General features: G+C 37.8%; 1 protein-coding gene across 2 annotated transcripts; it reads left to right on the forward strand.

Annotated features, from left to right (window-relative positions):
- Nucleotides 1–276: 276 nt before the first annotated feature.
- Nucleotides 277–12,008, forward strand: ENKUR (enkurin, TRPC channel interacting protein). 2 transcript variants are annotated; one of them, XM_008492709.2, is made up of 5 exons: nucleotides 277–421; nucleotides 4,651–4,832; nucleotides 6,790–7,016; nucleotides 8,832–8,978; nucleotides 11,835–12,008. In XM_008492709.2, exons 1-5 carry the CDS (start codon nucleotides 342–344, stop codon nucleotides 12,006–12,008), a joined length of 810 nt encoding a protein of 269 aa, XP_008490931.1. In that variant the 5' UTR covers nucleotides 277–341. The 2 variants fall into 2 exon arrangements, with proteins under 2 accessions (XP_008490931.1, XP_008490932.1); XM_008492710.2 differs by having other exon boundaries at nucleotides 4,651–4,796.
- The last annotated feature ends 3,607 nt before the right edge of the window (nucleotides 12,009–15,615 follow it).

A 15,615-nucleotide genomic window follows, 5' to 3' on the forward strand; every position in this document is an offset into this window, starting at 1 on the left:
GCGGGCTCCGAACCGTGGCGCCGGCACGCGGCCACCGGGGGGATGCGGAAGTCGGGTGGCGGCGGTTCCGCCCCTGGCGGGTCTGTTACCCAGCAACGCGTTTCCATAGTGACCGCGGAGACAACAGGGAGACGGCTGAGCGGGCGGGCGGGGAGGCAGCGGCCGGAGGGAGAGAGGGAAGGAGGGTGGGTGGGAGCCGTTCGCTAAAGTGGACCGAGGAGGGGTGGGAGCAGGAGCTGAGAAGAGGTAGGAAACGCAAGGTCCCCTCAGCCCAGTGGGCGCTTTGCTGCATCCGGGGTGCATGAGGGAGGAGGGCGCTTCCCGGGCCCCTCGGCTGGAGGATGACGACGCCGCAGTGCGCTCCGGACAACGTGTATAGCCTCCTGCCCCCGCTGGAGCAAAAGCCTGTCAAACCTCCCAGGTACGTGGGTGTGACAGTGAGCCTTGCAGATACGGTCACCGATTCTGGCAAGGCGATACATCTTGAGAGTAACAGGACCAAAAAAAAAAAAAAATCCCTAGAGATTGCTCCTCCTGTGTCACAAGGTAACATCTGAGGGTTTACAGCCTGCTCCATGACACATTTTGGTATCTTCAATACCGTCTTGTTCATTGACAAAGCACTTAGAACGCACGCTTTCCACACAGAGGAATTACACTCTGCGTTTGTTATTTGCACTTACAATCAGTTTTCAGTGAGCTGCTGAAAAGTTAATGAGTCTTAAATTTTTTCTCAGCTACACTTCGTTCTTTTCATGTCAGGTGTGGCTTCCGACATTTTTCCTTTGCTTTTCTTTAATGAAAAATGCCTTTTGGTCTCCTACTTTATATTCCTTTGACTTTTTTTTTTTTAAACTTCATGTTTTATAACTATGCAGACATATACATGTTGCTTTTCAGGTTCCTATTATTGTATATGTACAAAAGCTATTACAGTTAGCACTTCCAGTGAAAGGTTAATGTAGGTCATAACTCAATAGCTTTAAAATGAGTAAAAATTTTAGTGTTACTCTTTAGAAGAAAGATAGTTATTTCTTTTTAGGTAAAAGGGTTCAGAATTAGGAGAGCCCTATTTCTGAACCTTTTGCATGTAAAAAGAGATCATACATCTTTTTTTGTTTCCAGTGTGGATGAGAGATACCTTTGGCAGACAGAAGAAAGTGAAATGACAGTATGGCAAGGCATGCAGCACACTAAATCCATTCCTGGCTTAATACCATTCAGTGATTTGGATACTTCATGACCATCAGGTTCAGTTTAGGCAAGGGATTCCTTAGGTTAGATGCAATCTGATAAATCCCCTTCTGATCTCATTACTTCTGTTGTCACCCCACTTCCTGCTTTGTTCACAATATGCCAAATATCCACCTGGTAACAACAGTGTCGATCCTGGCTGACCTGTTTTAATCAATACATATGAAATCTCGGGTACTTTTATTGTTGTTTTTTTCCACATTAGATCATATGCATTTCACTCTTAACTGAGGTCTAATGCTGGGCTGGCATTAAAGACTGACAGATGCTCTCTGTTAACCCCTCTCCTTTCTCAGGAAGGGAAAGGGAAGAGAATTAGGGAAAGGGACTTACGGATTGGAAACTAAACTCCACAGCTTTAATGAAGCAGTAATGATGAAAAATATGTACAAATATATTCAAATATATACAAAGGCAATATCATGCCCCACTTAATACTCAAGTCACCACTGAGGCTGCAGGGCAGGCCCTGGAAAAGGCACAGACTGGGCTACTGGAGATAGGAGCTGAGTGCAAGAATACACAGATTCAGGAACACATGGACTGGGATTGATGGCAGGCAAACAGACAGAGGCTTTTAAGGCCTCTGGGCATGGACAAAGAGAGCTTGACCATTTTGATCCCTCAGATCTATACCAGAAATGACATGTATGGGATGGCATGCTTCAGTTGGTCAGTTTTGGTCATCTCTCTGGTCTGCTCCACCCTAGAGGAAGGTCACAGTTGTGATCCCTTTCCTTCTGTTTATTTCTGGAGCTTATGATATTTTTCATAACCAAACAGTGGCCTTGGTTCTGCATGCTATTCTTCAGCAGTGACTATAAATATCAAATGTTATCAGTCCCAGAAGCAGACACTGACTGAAAAACATGCTGTTAATGTCAGCAAGTGCTATTATTTAGATGAGACTTAGCTGAAAAGTAAAACTACAAAAAATTGTTTCCATCCTGACTCAAAACAGGACAACTGACCAGGTACTATTCATGAAACCAAGGCAAACATCCTCATTTTCCCCACCTTCAATGTCCCACAATGACATCTAAGGAATAACGTTTTCTGACATTGTCCATATTTTTGCCTTGCCAAATGACAAATGGATGAAGATTCTGAAGTCCCACATAGCCATGTTTTATTCCTTGCAACCATCCCTAATCCTGTGGTATTGATGTGACAGCACTGAGCCACTATCTTGGCCTGAGAAGTCACTGAAAAGATAAAACAGCTGCATCTCTTTGTCCAAAGGAATGCCTATGCTGTCTAAATGTGTCAAAATACATTTTTACCTTATGCCAGTATGTAACAAACTCAATACCATCTCATTCACTTTCTCATTCCAAGATATGTGAACCCTACTAGGTCGTACTCCACATAAAGTCACTGCATTTCTCTCCTGTGTGTCTCCTACCACTCCTAGGTGAGGAATGCAGTAACTTCTGAATGTGGTGGGATTGTGCCATGTCTGTGTCTGTTTGCTATTGATTTAACTGGAAAAAACAAACAAAAAAACCCGAACAAAACCCCAACATTCTTTATAATTAGAGATATTTCTGGAATTATGTATAATCTTATGCACATAGTCCTCTTTCTGATTTTGGAGACCAAATGTCCAGAAAGCAGAATAACTCCATGTTTTTAATAAAGTCCTCTTGCATTTTCTCATGTTATAATCAACTACAAATACATGTATTGTACATTTGCATCTCATATCCAAAAGCTTTTATCAATGTTGCTACTATGACTCCCATTCCCTGGCCCAGCTTTACATCCTGCCTTTCATCCTATTTCGGTATTTCCATAAAATAGATTGCATTGTATGTAATATTTTGCTCTTCTTTTCCTCACCTGAAAACATGGTACAGTGTTTCCATAAATACTTCTTTTCTGTGAAAGAAAAGCACAACTCTTGTTCAGTTTTTGTCTGTCGTGAATTAACATAACATGCCACCTAAAGATGGACAGATTTTAAAAGATACCATTAGATAGCCTTAGCTTCAGGAGCAGGGAGTTCTGCTCCTTCAGGAAAACATCTGTGATAGCTCAGTCCTTCAGATAGAAGCAAGATGCTGTTAACCAGCTAATGGACAGTAAGTAATTGGCTTCTTCTGGAGAACATCTCTGAGTCCTTCTGATTAATCACAGAACATCAGGTTGGAAGTGACCTCAAGGATCATCTGGTCCAACCTTTCTAGGTAAAAATATAGTTTAAATGAGGTGGCCCAGCACCCTGTCAAGATGAGTCTTAAAACTGTCCAATGTGTGACAGAAAAAAAAAGCAGAAATTGCAGTGCCATATGCAGCCTTATTCCAAAACAACAACATGTGCATACTGTGTGCATGCAGCTTTCCATGTCTGAGCCCTTACTGATTTTCACAGCAGCCATTTCAGTGAGTGCCAACCACCGCTTATTACAATAGTTCAGGATCATAGCTTGGATCTGTGTCAGACAAGAAATACACAGTTTGCTGTGCTATTTTGGAGCAGCCATCCATCTCATCTAATCTCTTGTAACAGTCTATAACAGATGGATCAAGAGGAACACTGAGACAGTGATACAGTGGACAGTAATAAGATAAACAGATGATCAAAGATATGTCAGACTCTCAACTATGTTTGACATTTTTTCTGAAGCATGAGGTTTTACATACCTCTAAAATATGTTCCACAGAATGAATCAGTGAATGTTCTCATTATCAATACAGATCTCATATTTTTGAAGCCAGTTAATCTTTTTCTTAAATGTGTTTGATTGATATGTAAGGCCCTGTAATGTACTGCAGCTGCAGCTTCTGAAACAGCCGAGCTGTCTTAGCATTTGCATCTTTCCCATACTACAGAATAAGAAATATGGAAAATCTACCAAAATAGGTTCATTATTAACAATTTTCCTAAAGATACGCAACAGCTGCATATTTGGGATGCCTTTTTGAACAGAACAAATAGCCATGATAAAAAAACCAAACCTTTTTAAAATGGAGATAATAAAAAAAGAAATACTAAATTGTGTAATGCACAACCTCATAAAAATAGTGAATTCATGCAAACAGTTGAATTTCAAAATACAGGTTTTGTTAATTTTCCAAGTGACTGTGTTCATCATTTATATGAACAGTGCATTTAGGAACTGTTTCCCAAACTGTGATAATACTGACATTGGAGACAAAAGAGAAAAAGGAAAGAACAAGCTAACTTCAGAATCAGAAATACAACTTGTCAGTGCAGAGCTGGGCTTAGCTTTAGAACATAGGTGGTATCTATGATGGCCTTTATTTGGAGAGAGTACAAAGCAAAATAATTGAGGCTTTTGGCATTAACTACTGCAAAAATATATATTATCTAAAGAAGTACTCTCAATTTTCTGACCTGTAACTTCCTTATGTTTGTTTTTTATGTCTAAGGTATATATCCATATTTAGACCATCCGTAAAACATGAAGCAAAGCAAAATAAAGCTCAGTGGAAAACTATGGGACCAGCAAAAGTTGCAGTGCCATCTCCAAAAAACTTTCTGCAGAAACATTCAAAGGAACCAAAGCTACAAGAAAGTAAGTGTAGACATGAAATATATGAAATGCAGTGTAGTTTTAAAAATTTTAAAGTTGATAATATTACTGTTGAAAGTAAGCTGGTACATTTTCCATTTTTCCTTTTAGAATATCTATGATACCAAGATTATTCATCTGTTTTGCTATAATGTTTCTTACTTATTGTATAATAAATAGAACAGGGAACAAGGACATTATATATGTGATTAGAAAGTGCAATAACTATTTACTATCGTTGTGCAAAACCACCTGAAGCATAAAGAAAAATTATATCTTTTTTGGTTGCAGATATTAATATGTTGAAGTTGTGTTGGTGGTATATTGTGTCCTGCTGATACTTCAGTTTGTAATTATGCAGTTTAGATGTCTACATAGTTCTTTTCTGCAGCTAATCATTAATATTAGTGTAATTAATAAACTCTTGTGCCTTTGTTGGATGGAATTTCATCCCTACCTCAGAGAAGTTACACTGGCTTATCACCAGTGGCTTATCACCCCTTTGAAAGCATGGCACTTTCATCAGTTGGAACTTAGCCAGTTAGCAGTTGTCTAAGTGGGATTATGGCATTGTGTTTATGGTAGTTTTGCCACATTCAAAGCTGGGTGTTAAACTAGTTAAAAAATAGATTGCAATGACAGAAGGATTATTTTTTTCCCCTAAAGTTTGGGATAGTGTAATTTTTTTAGAGTCTGTTTACTCACCACATCCTTACACGAGGTATGTTTCCTGTCAGCTGAGTTTTTTGTTGTCTTGCTGGGCTCTGGCATTCATTTTAACCAAACGTGTTTGCTGGCTTTAGAAGTGCAAGCTCCCTAAATAGCAAGTGAGCAGCAGTGAACTGCAGGTAAGGATGAGACAGTGCTCACTGAGAAACTTCAGAGGTCTTTCCAAGAGAACATCCTAAGAGAAATAGGGATTTGAATAGCCTGTGTGTTCTACAATACTAAGTTATGGCAAGCTATCAGGTTGTAAAAACAAAATCCAGGGAAACATTGGTTCATGGGGTCAGTATCAGGAAACCAACTGTGATAGGAATGAGCTCTATCACATGTGACATTACAGTAGTTTTCTTCCAAAGAAGAACATGAACTCAGACAACCCAAATTAAATCACTGTCTATGATAATGTGACTTAGACTTACATCTAGTGGGAGATACAATGGAAAGTGAGTTGTCTTTTCTCACTCACCTGAAGAGATACTATTCAGGAAACTACTGACTTTCTGTTGGTGATTTGCAGAAAAGATTACACTAAAATGAAGAGTTTATTGAATCTTTAGAGAAAAGATTGTGAGAACTTGTTTGTAAGTGTTAGAGAGCAGCAAGAGCAGGAGTTACCCCTCAGAGGAGGTGAGCCAGAAAGTGAGGCCCTCCATGACCTCACCAACTTGTGCAGTCCCACCATACCAGAGGCAGACAAGCAGAGTCGGGGTGTGTGATGAAAATGTGTCCTATCAGTGGCCTCCTAACCATCAGGCAAGATGGGGTAATGAGCTAGGGCCATCCACTGATTCCACATTGCTCTGCAAGAATAAGTCTGGGGGCAGGCAGAGCTGACAGAGCTCACCCAGGCACTGACAGCACAGAGCTGAGCTGAAATGGGTTCCTGAGCCCAAGGGTGTGGGATGGGTGCCCCAGGTGAGATTAGGCTGGGCCATTAATGCCTAAGGGCCCTGAAAACTGGCATGTCTAGTAAAAGAACTTTTAATTACATTAGAAAAATGTCCTACACTTCTGCAGGTAAGAGGAAATGAGTAGCATATTATAAGGAAAAGCCATGTAAAACAGTGCAGTATTTCCTAGGTTCTGAAACATTGTTAATACTCATTGCCATCATAGTACATTCCCAGTCAATTCTTTCGTTGTGGTTACGGTTGGTTTCTGTAACTTTATGTAACTTTTTACATATTTTTCCCTTTTGAAAAATGCATTAATATTACATTGCAAGCTCTTAATGGTTATTGATGAGTATGTTTACATGCTCAATTCACAGGAAAAATAGAACAGGATAGTAAGAAATTGCCTGCATTATCAGTGCCACGGAGGACAGATCACCCAGTTATGGGAATTCAGAGTAAAAAGAATTTTATAAATACAAATGCAGTTGCTGCTATCACGAGATTGCCTAAAAAGCCTCAACCTCTTTATGTTGATAGCAGACAGGGAGATAAATATCTGCTTGAAACTTCGGGACTTGTTCCAAAATACCTTAAAAAAAAGGTAAGTTTTATTAAATTACAATGGAAGTACTAGTAGTAATGCTATTCTAGATTCTCTATTGCATTCTCCTATGAAATGTTTATGATTCTTTTTGAGAGGTTAAGATCCCAGTGCTCTTTGTGGTAAACCTTTTGATATTCATCAAGGAGAGATTGCTGGCACAGAAGTTGTGCCTTGCCTTTGCTCTGTATTCACATGCTTACGCTGTCAGAAAAAAAAAAATTGGCAGAATGATGCTGCTACAGCAATAGCATATGTATTGCATTGGGAACCCTGGGAATATCTAATGAGACAAATGGAGTTCTGTGAAGAATGCATGCTGGTTCTTGAGGAAAGACAAACAGGGGATGATCCCTTTGGATGAAGGAGCTGTTCAGTGAGCTTTGCAACAGGATGGCTGAGGTTGTGGGCCAGGATCAGAGGCAAGGCCATTAAGTGTGAAAATGGTGTTTGCTGTGGACTATCCAATCAGGTGAGGAAAATGATGAAATCTCTTTAAGCAACTTGAGGCAATATTCAGATCACAGTGCAGCTTCTCACAGAAGACTTCACCCTCCTCAATATCTGCTGAAAGGGCAAGACAGTGGGAGGAAATCAATCCAAAAAGTTTCTTCAAGTATGTCAGTGATGGCTTCTTAACACAGATGGTGGTTGAGCCAACCAGTGGTCACACTCTTCTCTTTCTGCTACTTACAAATGAGGAAGAACTGATCAGAGGTGTAATAATCAGTAGCAATCCTGGTTGCACAGGCCATAAAGTAGTTCAAGATCCCCTTCTCCTCCAGGAGGCAGGTGGTAATGTACCAACCCTGGAATTCAGGAGAGCAAAAATAAGGTTATGCATGGAGCTAGTAGGTAGGACCTTGTAGGGAGATAGCTCTGAAAAGCAAAGGAGCTTGAGAGAGCTGGCATGCCTTTTAAGGACAACCTTCTCCAAGCACAAGGACAATTCATTCCACTATCTGGGAAAATGATGTATCAGGCATCTGGCTTATCTGAACAGGTAGCTCATGACAGAGAACTATGCAAAAAGAAGTATGACATGTAACGTTACTGATGACAGAGAAAATGCAAAAATGTGACCTGCATCCCTTGCAGTATCTTTGTGTGGCTAAAATATATATAAACAAGGCTAGTCATAGTGCTACTCAACACTGAACATTTGAAAATCATTTAGCATTTGATAGAAGGAAGACTCTGGTACCTTCCGGCAGAGCTAGGTAGGATTCATTTTACAAAGGATAAGGCAAAATAGATGTGTTCTCCAAGTACATCTGAGATACTAAGAAATTATTTTTCCTTCCAGAAGCACAAATCTGCCACATCCAGGATGGGATAGTTTAGCATGCCTATATAACCTAATTTTCATGCACTGTTCACTCTCTTCTGTGGCACAAAATATTCAGCAAAAATCAGAATACAAGAAGACCTTCCAAAGAAAGGATCTAAGGAATGTATTTCAAAATGTAGAATCTGATACCATATAAACCTGTAAAATAGCTTGCTGTCATTAATGGGTTCCAAACTCCTCACTCAACTATCAGTTATTATTTATAGATGTTTTGCTTTCTGGATTCTGTTTTCTTCCAAGGTTGCAAAAATTAATTGAAGGGAATTGTTTATATGTTTTGCTCAGGATATGAAGAAAATCATGTTTGATACTTCTAATAACACTGTGGTTTAAGATTTTACTGTACAGTGACACAAAATTAGGTTTCGAGATGTCTTTGTAAATGTAATATATTATAGATGACAGGTATGTCTTTGCTTTCTCCTTAAAAGCACATATAAGAAACTTATTCCTTACTCGTATAGGATTATGGTGTTACACCAAAGTATTTAACAGAGAGAAAGGAAGAAATGAAGAAAGCTCAGAAAGAATATGAGGCCAGTGTCTTGGAGCATCTCAAGAAAAAAGCCATGAAAGTGCTATCTGATGAAGAAAGGAAACGTCTTCTGGAGGTGCATATTTTGATTTAGTGTAATTAGTAACAACAATTTAGTGTAATTATGTATAGAAGGTACATAATAAGGTAACGTAAGTCGATACAAATAATACAAGGATACTACGTTTTTTGCCAAGATAAAAATGACAGGTACTTTTTCACTAGGTGGAGCTGTAGAACAGTTGTAAACTGATTTGCTCTAGCTGGTTTTAGCTCAGTTATACAAGTATTTCAATTCTGTTAGGTTCCTGTCTCCCTTTATTTCAGTGAAACTTCACTGAAATGTCAGTGAAAGTTCATAGGAATGTAGAAAGTCACATATGTGAATTCAGTGAGAATTCTGACTCTCTGCTTGTGAATCATGGAAAAATAGAATTTTTTTCTGGGTGCATAACATTGCCACTTTCATTGGCAGTTTCTGTCTTCACAATTGTGACCTCATGTTCTAACGCATAAAGTCATGCTTTAAAATGTGGAAAAAACAGGAAACAGAAATAAATTGCAATATATTTGTAGAACTATGACTGGAAAAATTGTATTTTACCAGGCCATTTTGGATGATATATTTTCTAGTGGTTTTAGTGCACAAGAGTTTCTAAAGAGAAGTAAGATAATGCCATTAAAAGTAGAGCAGAACAAAGACATTTTAAAACTATGTCCTGTCCTTGAACTGGAATTTCATATTGACCACATTTTAGTTGTATTTCCTATAAAAAAGAGGCTTACATTACTGTGATACCAGACCCTTAATTGTTTTAGCAGCCACCTGAAACAGATTAGCAAATGGATGGGCATGCCCAAGATGGTAATTTCCCACAAAAAGCCAGTAGAACATTTGGACAGAAAACACGTTGTCTAACTCACTTGCAAAGATTAATTGGTTAATCAGAAATTCCAAAATAAGTAGCACAGTGGTTATGCAGCAAGCAGCAAAAGTTAGGAAGGAGTGAAGGAGAGAGGTGAGGGTATTGCACTGACAGCAATATAAAGAACATAACAGCAAGGGTGATGATCAAGATATTTTTATTGTGGGAAAGGCATGGAAGAAGCTGATGGGCCAGCAAGTTAACTGTGCAACAAAAATATATGTGCAAAAAGGAATGTGAATCCAGCTCCTCACAGTTTTGCATTTAGTTTGATTAAATTTGTGTTCTATGTTTTAAAAATTCAATTTTCTTTTTTAAGTTTACACTTTCATGAACTGGATTACTTATATACTATCAGGAGAAATCAGTGCCTCTAGGATATGTGGCTTCTACCCAGTGCTCAGCTGTAGACATTTGGGAATTCTCATAAAATAATTGACATTGCCAGTGAACACATATGTAATATCTGATCTGAAAGAATACGTGGCAATACAAGTCTGAGAACAAAATCAGACTTCATGAACTTACAAAACAAGAGGAAATAATTTGTGCCAACATTTTTGAACCCTCTGTTATGCTTACTTTGCATGGGATTCTATGAGAATAGAAGGGAATGTTGGTAAATGCAGTATATATTTGATCCAGCATGTACTAGAATTCCTCATATAGAGTTAGCTGTTCAGTTTGTGATCTAGCCCATAGCAGTACTGGTCAGTATATTACATTGCTGTTGAGGAGCTGAGAGGGAGGTTTTTATGGAGGGAGTCATGATCTGCTTCTAATCTCTGCCCTCTGTAGGAATAGAGTAAATTGTGATGATTGCATGCTCCAAAATTCACTGGTTTTCATGATTTCCAAACTAGTTTGTACTAATGTACACAAAGAAGAATTATTAAACAAAAGCTATGAGTGACTTTTCTATGAAATTTTTGGAAATAGAATTCCATTACTATTACTATTACTATTACTATTACTATTACTATTACTATTACTATTATTCCATTCCATTACTTTCATTACTATGTATTTGTGAACTATACCTGACTCCTAGTAGACTGGGAGCTTTATTTAAGTTCTTTACAGCCTTGGATTGTACAGAAGAATAGCACTACAACACAGTAAGCAAATATCCTTGTTGCTCTAAGTTTCACACATTGAAGTAGGGTTTTTAATTTATGTAGATATTTGTATACAAAAATTGCTGGAATAACCCTCATGGATTATTCTTAGGTGCTTACTAGGAATATGCAAAAAGGACAAATTGCTATGGAATAAATACACTGCTTTGAATCAGTAAAATATTAGTTAATATTAAAAGTATGTTTTTCTTACTTAGATGTTATTGTAAGTGTAGATGAGAGGGAAAATAATTAACTAGAATTTTTTCAAAGGAGTTCATAGAAGTTAAAGTGTTGTGGGATCTCTGAGTTTGGAGTCAGCTTTTATAAATTCTAGGAGTTCCTCAGTGAGCATAGCAGCATTAGATATAGTGGAGCAGTCAAAGTTGCTACCTGTAGATCATTAAAATCACAGAAAATATCATATGGAATAAGGAAGAGTCATTTGTCATTTACCTTGTGCAATTTTTCTTGAAGATACCGAGGACTGGAAATGAAGTGTACAAGTTTCCTTGAGTTCCTGGTAGGCTAGAGAACTGATACATTGACATACTATTTTTAGCTTAGCCTTTTTGTAGCTCATCCTTCATTGGCTATTTTAATTATTATGTTGTTGCCTCTTAAAAACTGTACATTTTTCTCTCCAAGGCACAGTTTGTAAAGATCACTCATATTGCATCAGAATACATAAAAATTATTTTATTGCTTTGAAGCATTTAATTCATTTGCTCCAATTAAAATGATTAAACATTATGCAATATTTATTATTTTAACATTGCAATGACATCAAATGCAATAGTAACAAAAACCCCTAAGTACTTTTTGCTCATATTATTCTTCATGAAGCAAGGTTTTCTCATCTATTTCCTTTTTATGTAATGGCACTAGGGGCTGAAAAAGAACTGGGAGGAAGTGTATCGTGAATTTCAGTGTCTTCCAGTGAAAATAGACTCCATACCCAAGAGGCTGCACAAAGAAAAGCTGGAGACACAAATGAAACAACTGGAGCATGACATACAAACAATTGAGAAGCACAAAGTTATCTACATTGCAAATGAGTAAGGACTGTTTTTCAGATACTTCCTCTTTCCTCCTTTTCTTTTTCTTTATCCCTACATCTCCAAGAAGCACCTCCATAAATTCTCAGAAGAAACTGACACCGCCAACTATTCAGAAGGAAATACTCAACTAATATGTTTGTAGCTTCTTACAAAAGGTATTACATAGGGCTCTCACCTGTATAATTCAGAAAATGTTTTGAAATTAAAATCTTAATAAAAGTTTGAGTATTAAAACACGAATTTAATTAATTATTCTTTGTAATTTTTATTAACTGCTACATTGTACAACAAAAGCATTAAAAATTACTGTTTCATGTATTTGGAGCAAATCTTTCCTTGCACAGCCAAAACAAAGTGAAACAATTGTCTACTGAAGACAGCTTGGTAAACATAACTTCAGTGTGGGATGGCTTCTGGACTAGTTATTAAAGAGCTGCTGCACTTTATTTAAAAGCTTGAGCACTTGTATTTCTAGAAAGCTTGGCTTCTGCATAACATTTGTGTACCCATTTTTGTTAGCAAAACAAATTTTTATAGTAGAAGCCAGCTTCTCTGGGCTTTTGGCTTCCACTGTGGAAATATGGTCCTGAATTACCCTGAGCAGAAGCTTTAGCTGTGCATTTCACTAAATTGCTTGAGTAATTGAGATAAAATACAGATACCACACATATCTTGCTGTGTGCTTTATGTGTAAATAATTTTCAAATAACTATTGTAAATCTACAACTGAAGTAGAAAAATGTGTTTTGTTGTGTGTAATGTTAGAATGAAAGCAATATTCTAGCATGTGAGTCCAAGACCTAGGCAGAAATTTTATCAGCACACTATACTTTGACTATTTGTATAAAAAGAAAAATTGTTTTTCTTTCCTACTTCTTTCCTACTACTTTTACACACAGCTTTTTCTGTATGGTATCACTCATTACCAACAGGAGTTGCTGGGACATCATCTGACACCAGCAGAGGATGAAGCAAAAAATTTCAGATGACCTATTATTAAAAGCCAAATTTCCACATACACTAAGTTCCTTTCATAAATCTGTGTTGGAATGGCTTTGAAGACCTCACAGGGATTCTAGGCATTTCTTACGCATCTTAAGCTTGTCTGTGGCATGCACTAGGAAAGTGTGGGTGAGCAGGAATGTGTATTTTGTTCTTTTTAACTTATTAAGCAGTCGTGTTTATTTTTGAAAGACACAAGTTAGAAGAAAGCTGTGGTTTTGTTGAATATGAATTTCATATACTGTTTACTCCAAGGAATGACTTCTACTGTGTATTTTAACAAAACCACAGCAATGGTAAGCACTTAATAGCACGTCACATTATCTCCTAGTGAAGAACAAGATGCCTTTCTTAAGAAATGCGATATAATCAGACATGGCTGTTTCTTGTGGCTTAAAATAAAAAACTGGGTTTGACTTCAAGACAGCTTGTGTTCCCACTGCCTCAGTCTTAGCTTTTAGTTACTCATAGACCATTTGGCTGTGTTAGGTTGAGGATCTGTATTTGTTTCTTCCATTTACCATAAGTGCTAACTCTATAGAAATGCAGAGTAGCTGATGGCCTGTCCCAGCATTTGTGAGAAGCAAGTAGGTCACATTTGGAAACATTCCTCATTCATCAGTATTCATATAGTATATCAGTATATATAATTGCTTTTAAAAATTGTCAGAAGGATATTAGTATATAATTGGGGAATTAGGAGGTGAACAGGATGGCGTGAAAAAGTATTCCTGCTTAACAGAAGAGGGAGAGACTAATGCTGGAGCACTCCTGTAGCAGATTGGGCTGTCACTAGTGCCTTTCAACAGTACTGTAGGGTTTTGTGCATAAACCTCATGTGGCTTTGCAGGTAGCTCTGCTGCCACATGGGAGGTTCCCCTTTTGACACATATGAATAGTTTCTGTCACCTGGTGGGGAGGTTATAACTTGTTTCTTCTATTTTGATCTGTGTTCCATGTGACCTAGCAACACTTCTGATTCTGGAAATAATACATTATAATTAAAATATTTGAAAATGCACACATGAGGATAACATACTCACCTTTTAACTCTCTCTGGGAAGAATTCCGACAAAATAAATCTACAGAATCTAAGTAATGTAACTCTGTACTTATATGTTCAGGAAATGCTTGTAATTGGAGGTGTAATGTTCATGATTCAACTAATATGTAGCGCCAGCCCAACTAAAGCAAAAAAGTGAGTAATCTCAATCATTCTGATAGAATTGTATCCTTTATAAAAGATATTAAATATTAACAGAAACAAGTCTGTCCACAGGCTAAAAAGTAGTATTACCATTTGAAACATTCTCTGAATTCACTAGTCAGTTACTGATTATGAAATAATGAGAAAGAAAATTGTCAAAATGCTGCTAGTCCTTCATAGTTATCAATCTGGCATTTTTTAATGGTCCATATTAAATTGAATAGCCCTTAAAAAAACCCACATGCTGAATGGGGATGAATGTTCTATTGGTCAGTAAAGAGTTTCGTAGCTACAACATGGAAATATTTCCTGTTGGAAGATGTGCATGACAAAACTGTGTATATATTTTTTAAAAATAGCAACATAGAATTATGATAAATATCTCACTGGCTGTTCCTCAGAATGAAACTATTTATATCCAGGAAGGAAGGGATCAGATATGGCATCGTCACAAACAGGGAGTTTCTGATTGTTTGCCTCTGATAGAACTGCCCCGAGCAAGCATCAAAATCTGATGGGAGCATATGGGCTCCATGTGGCTGGTTCCAAAGCTTCTTGGGCTCTGCATGCATTCCTGGGGACTAAGTCTGGGACACTTGCTCGAAGTCTTTCTTGCAAAAGGGTAGTCTGATTTCCCTCATGAAACAGTAAGGGCACAATTCTGTGTGAGAAATAATATATGAAAAATTTCCTTACCAATTTTGTTTGCCTTAGTCTCCAGGGGTGGCTTTTATAATAAGAGGGCATGATCTGGCCCTTTGCGTATTTTTGTGAAAATCTGCGTCATAAACTGTGGCACTGATCACTGTGCCACAAATCTAAACTCTAGCCCTTTCACTGGCATATGTTTCATATGTTTCAGGGAAAACAACATGCCTAACAATTTCAGCCCTAATGAAGTTAGACATCTTTCAGATAAGAGAAATTCACATATATGCAGATTAATGGGAGTCCTAGATAAATGCTAGTCCTAGTCAACACTTTCATCCTCAGCTTTATGATGCTTATACTATTAATAATATAATTACAGGAGAGATAGTGGCAAAACCTACTATTAAGGTTCCCTGACATTTCCCATAGTCAAGGCAGCCAGCTGCTGAGCCCCACAGCTGATTGGGATCATCCACCCCAGTAACTAGAGGTGTACTAAGCCTGACCAAGCTAAGGAGGATCACCCATTTTGCCCCATGAGTGGACATCTGATGTAGTCATGCATATGTGACTGCTGAATGCCTATATTGTATTTTATTTTTTTATTCTGCGTCGATCTTGTTCCATCTCCTATCTGTTATGTCATGTTATGTAAATAAATTTGAGTAAGTTCAGGACTAAGCTGTGGCATTATGGTGAGAATCCAAGGTGAGATGTGTTTCTTGATTGTATTTTTTTCTTCTTTACT

Source organism: Calypte anna, chromosome 2 (assembly GCF_003957555.1).
Source record: "Calypte anna isolate BGI_N300 chromosome 2, bCalAnn1_v1.p, whole genome shotgun sequence".
Lineage (NCBI taxonomy): Eukaryota > Metazoa > Chordata > Aves > Apodiformes > Trochilidae > Calypte > Calypte anna.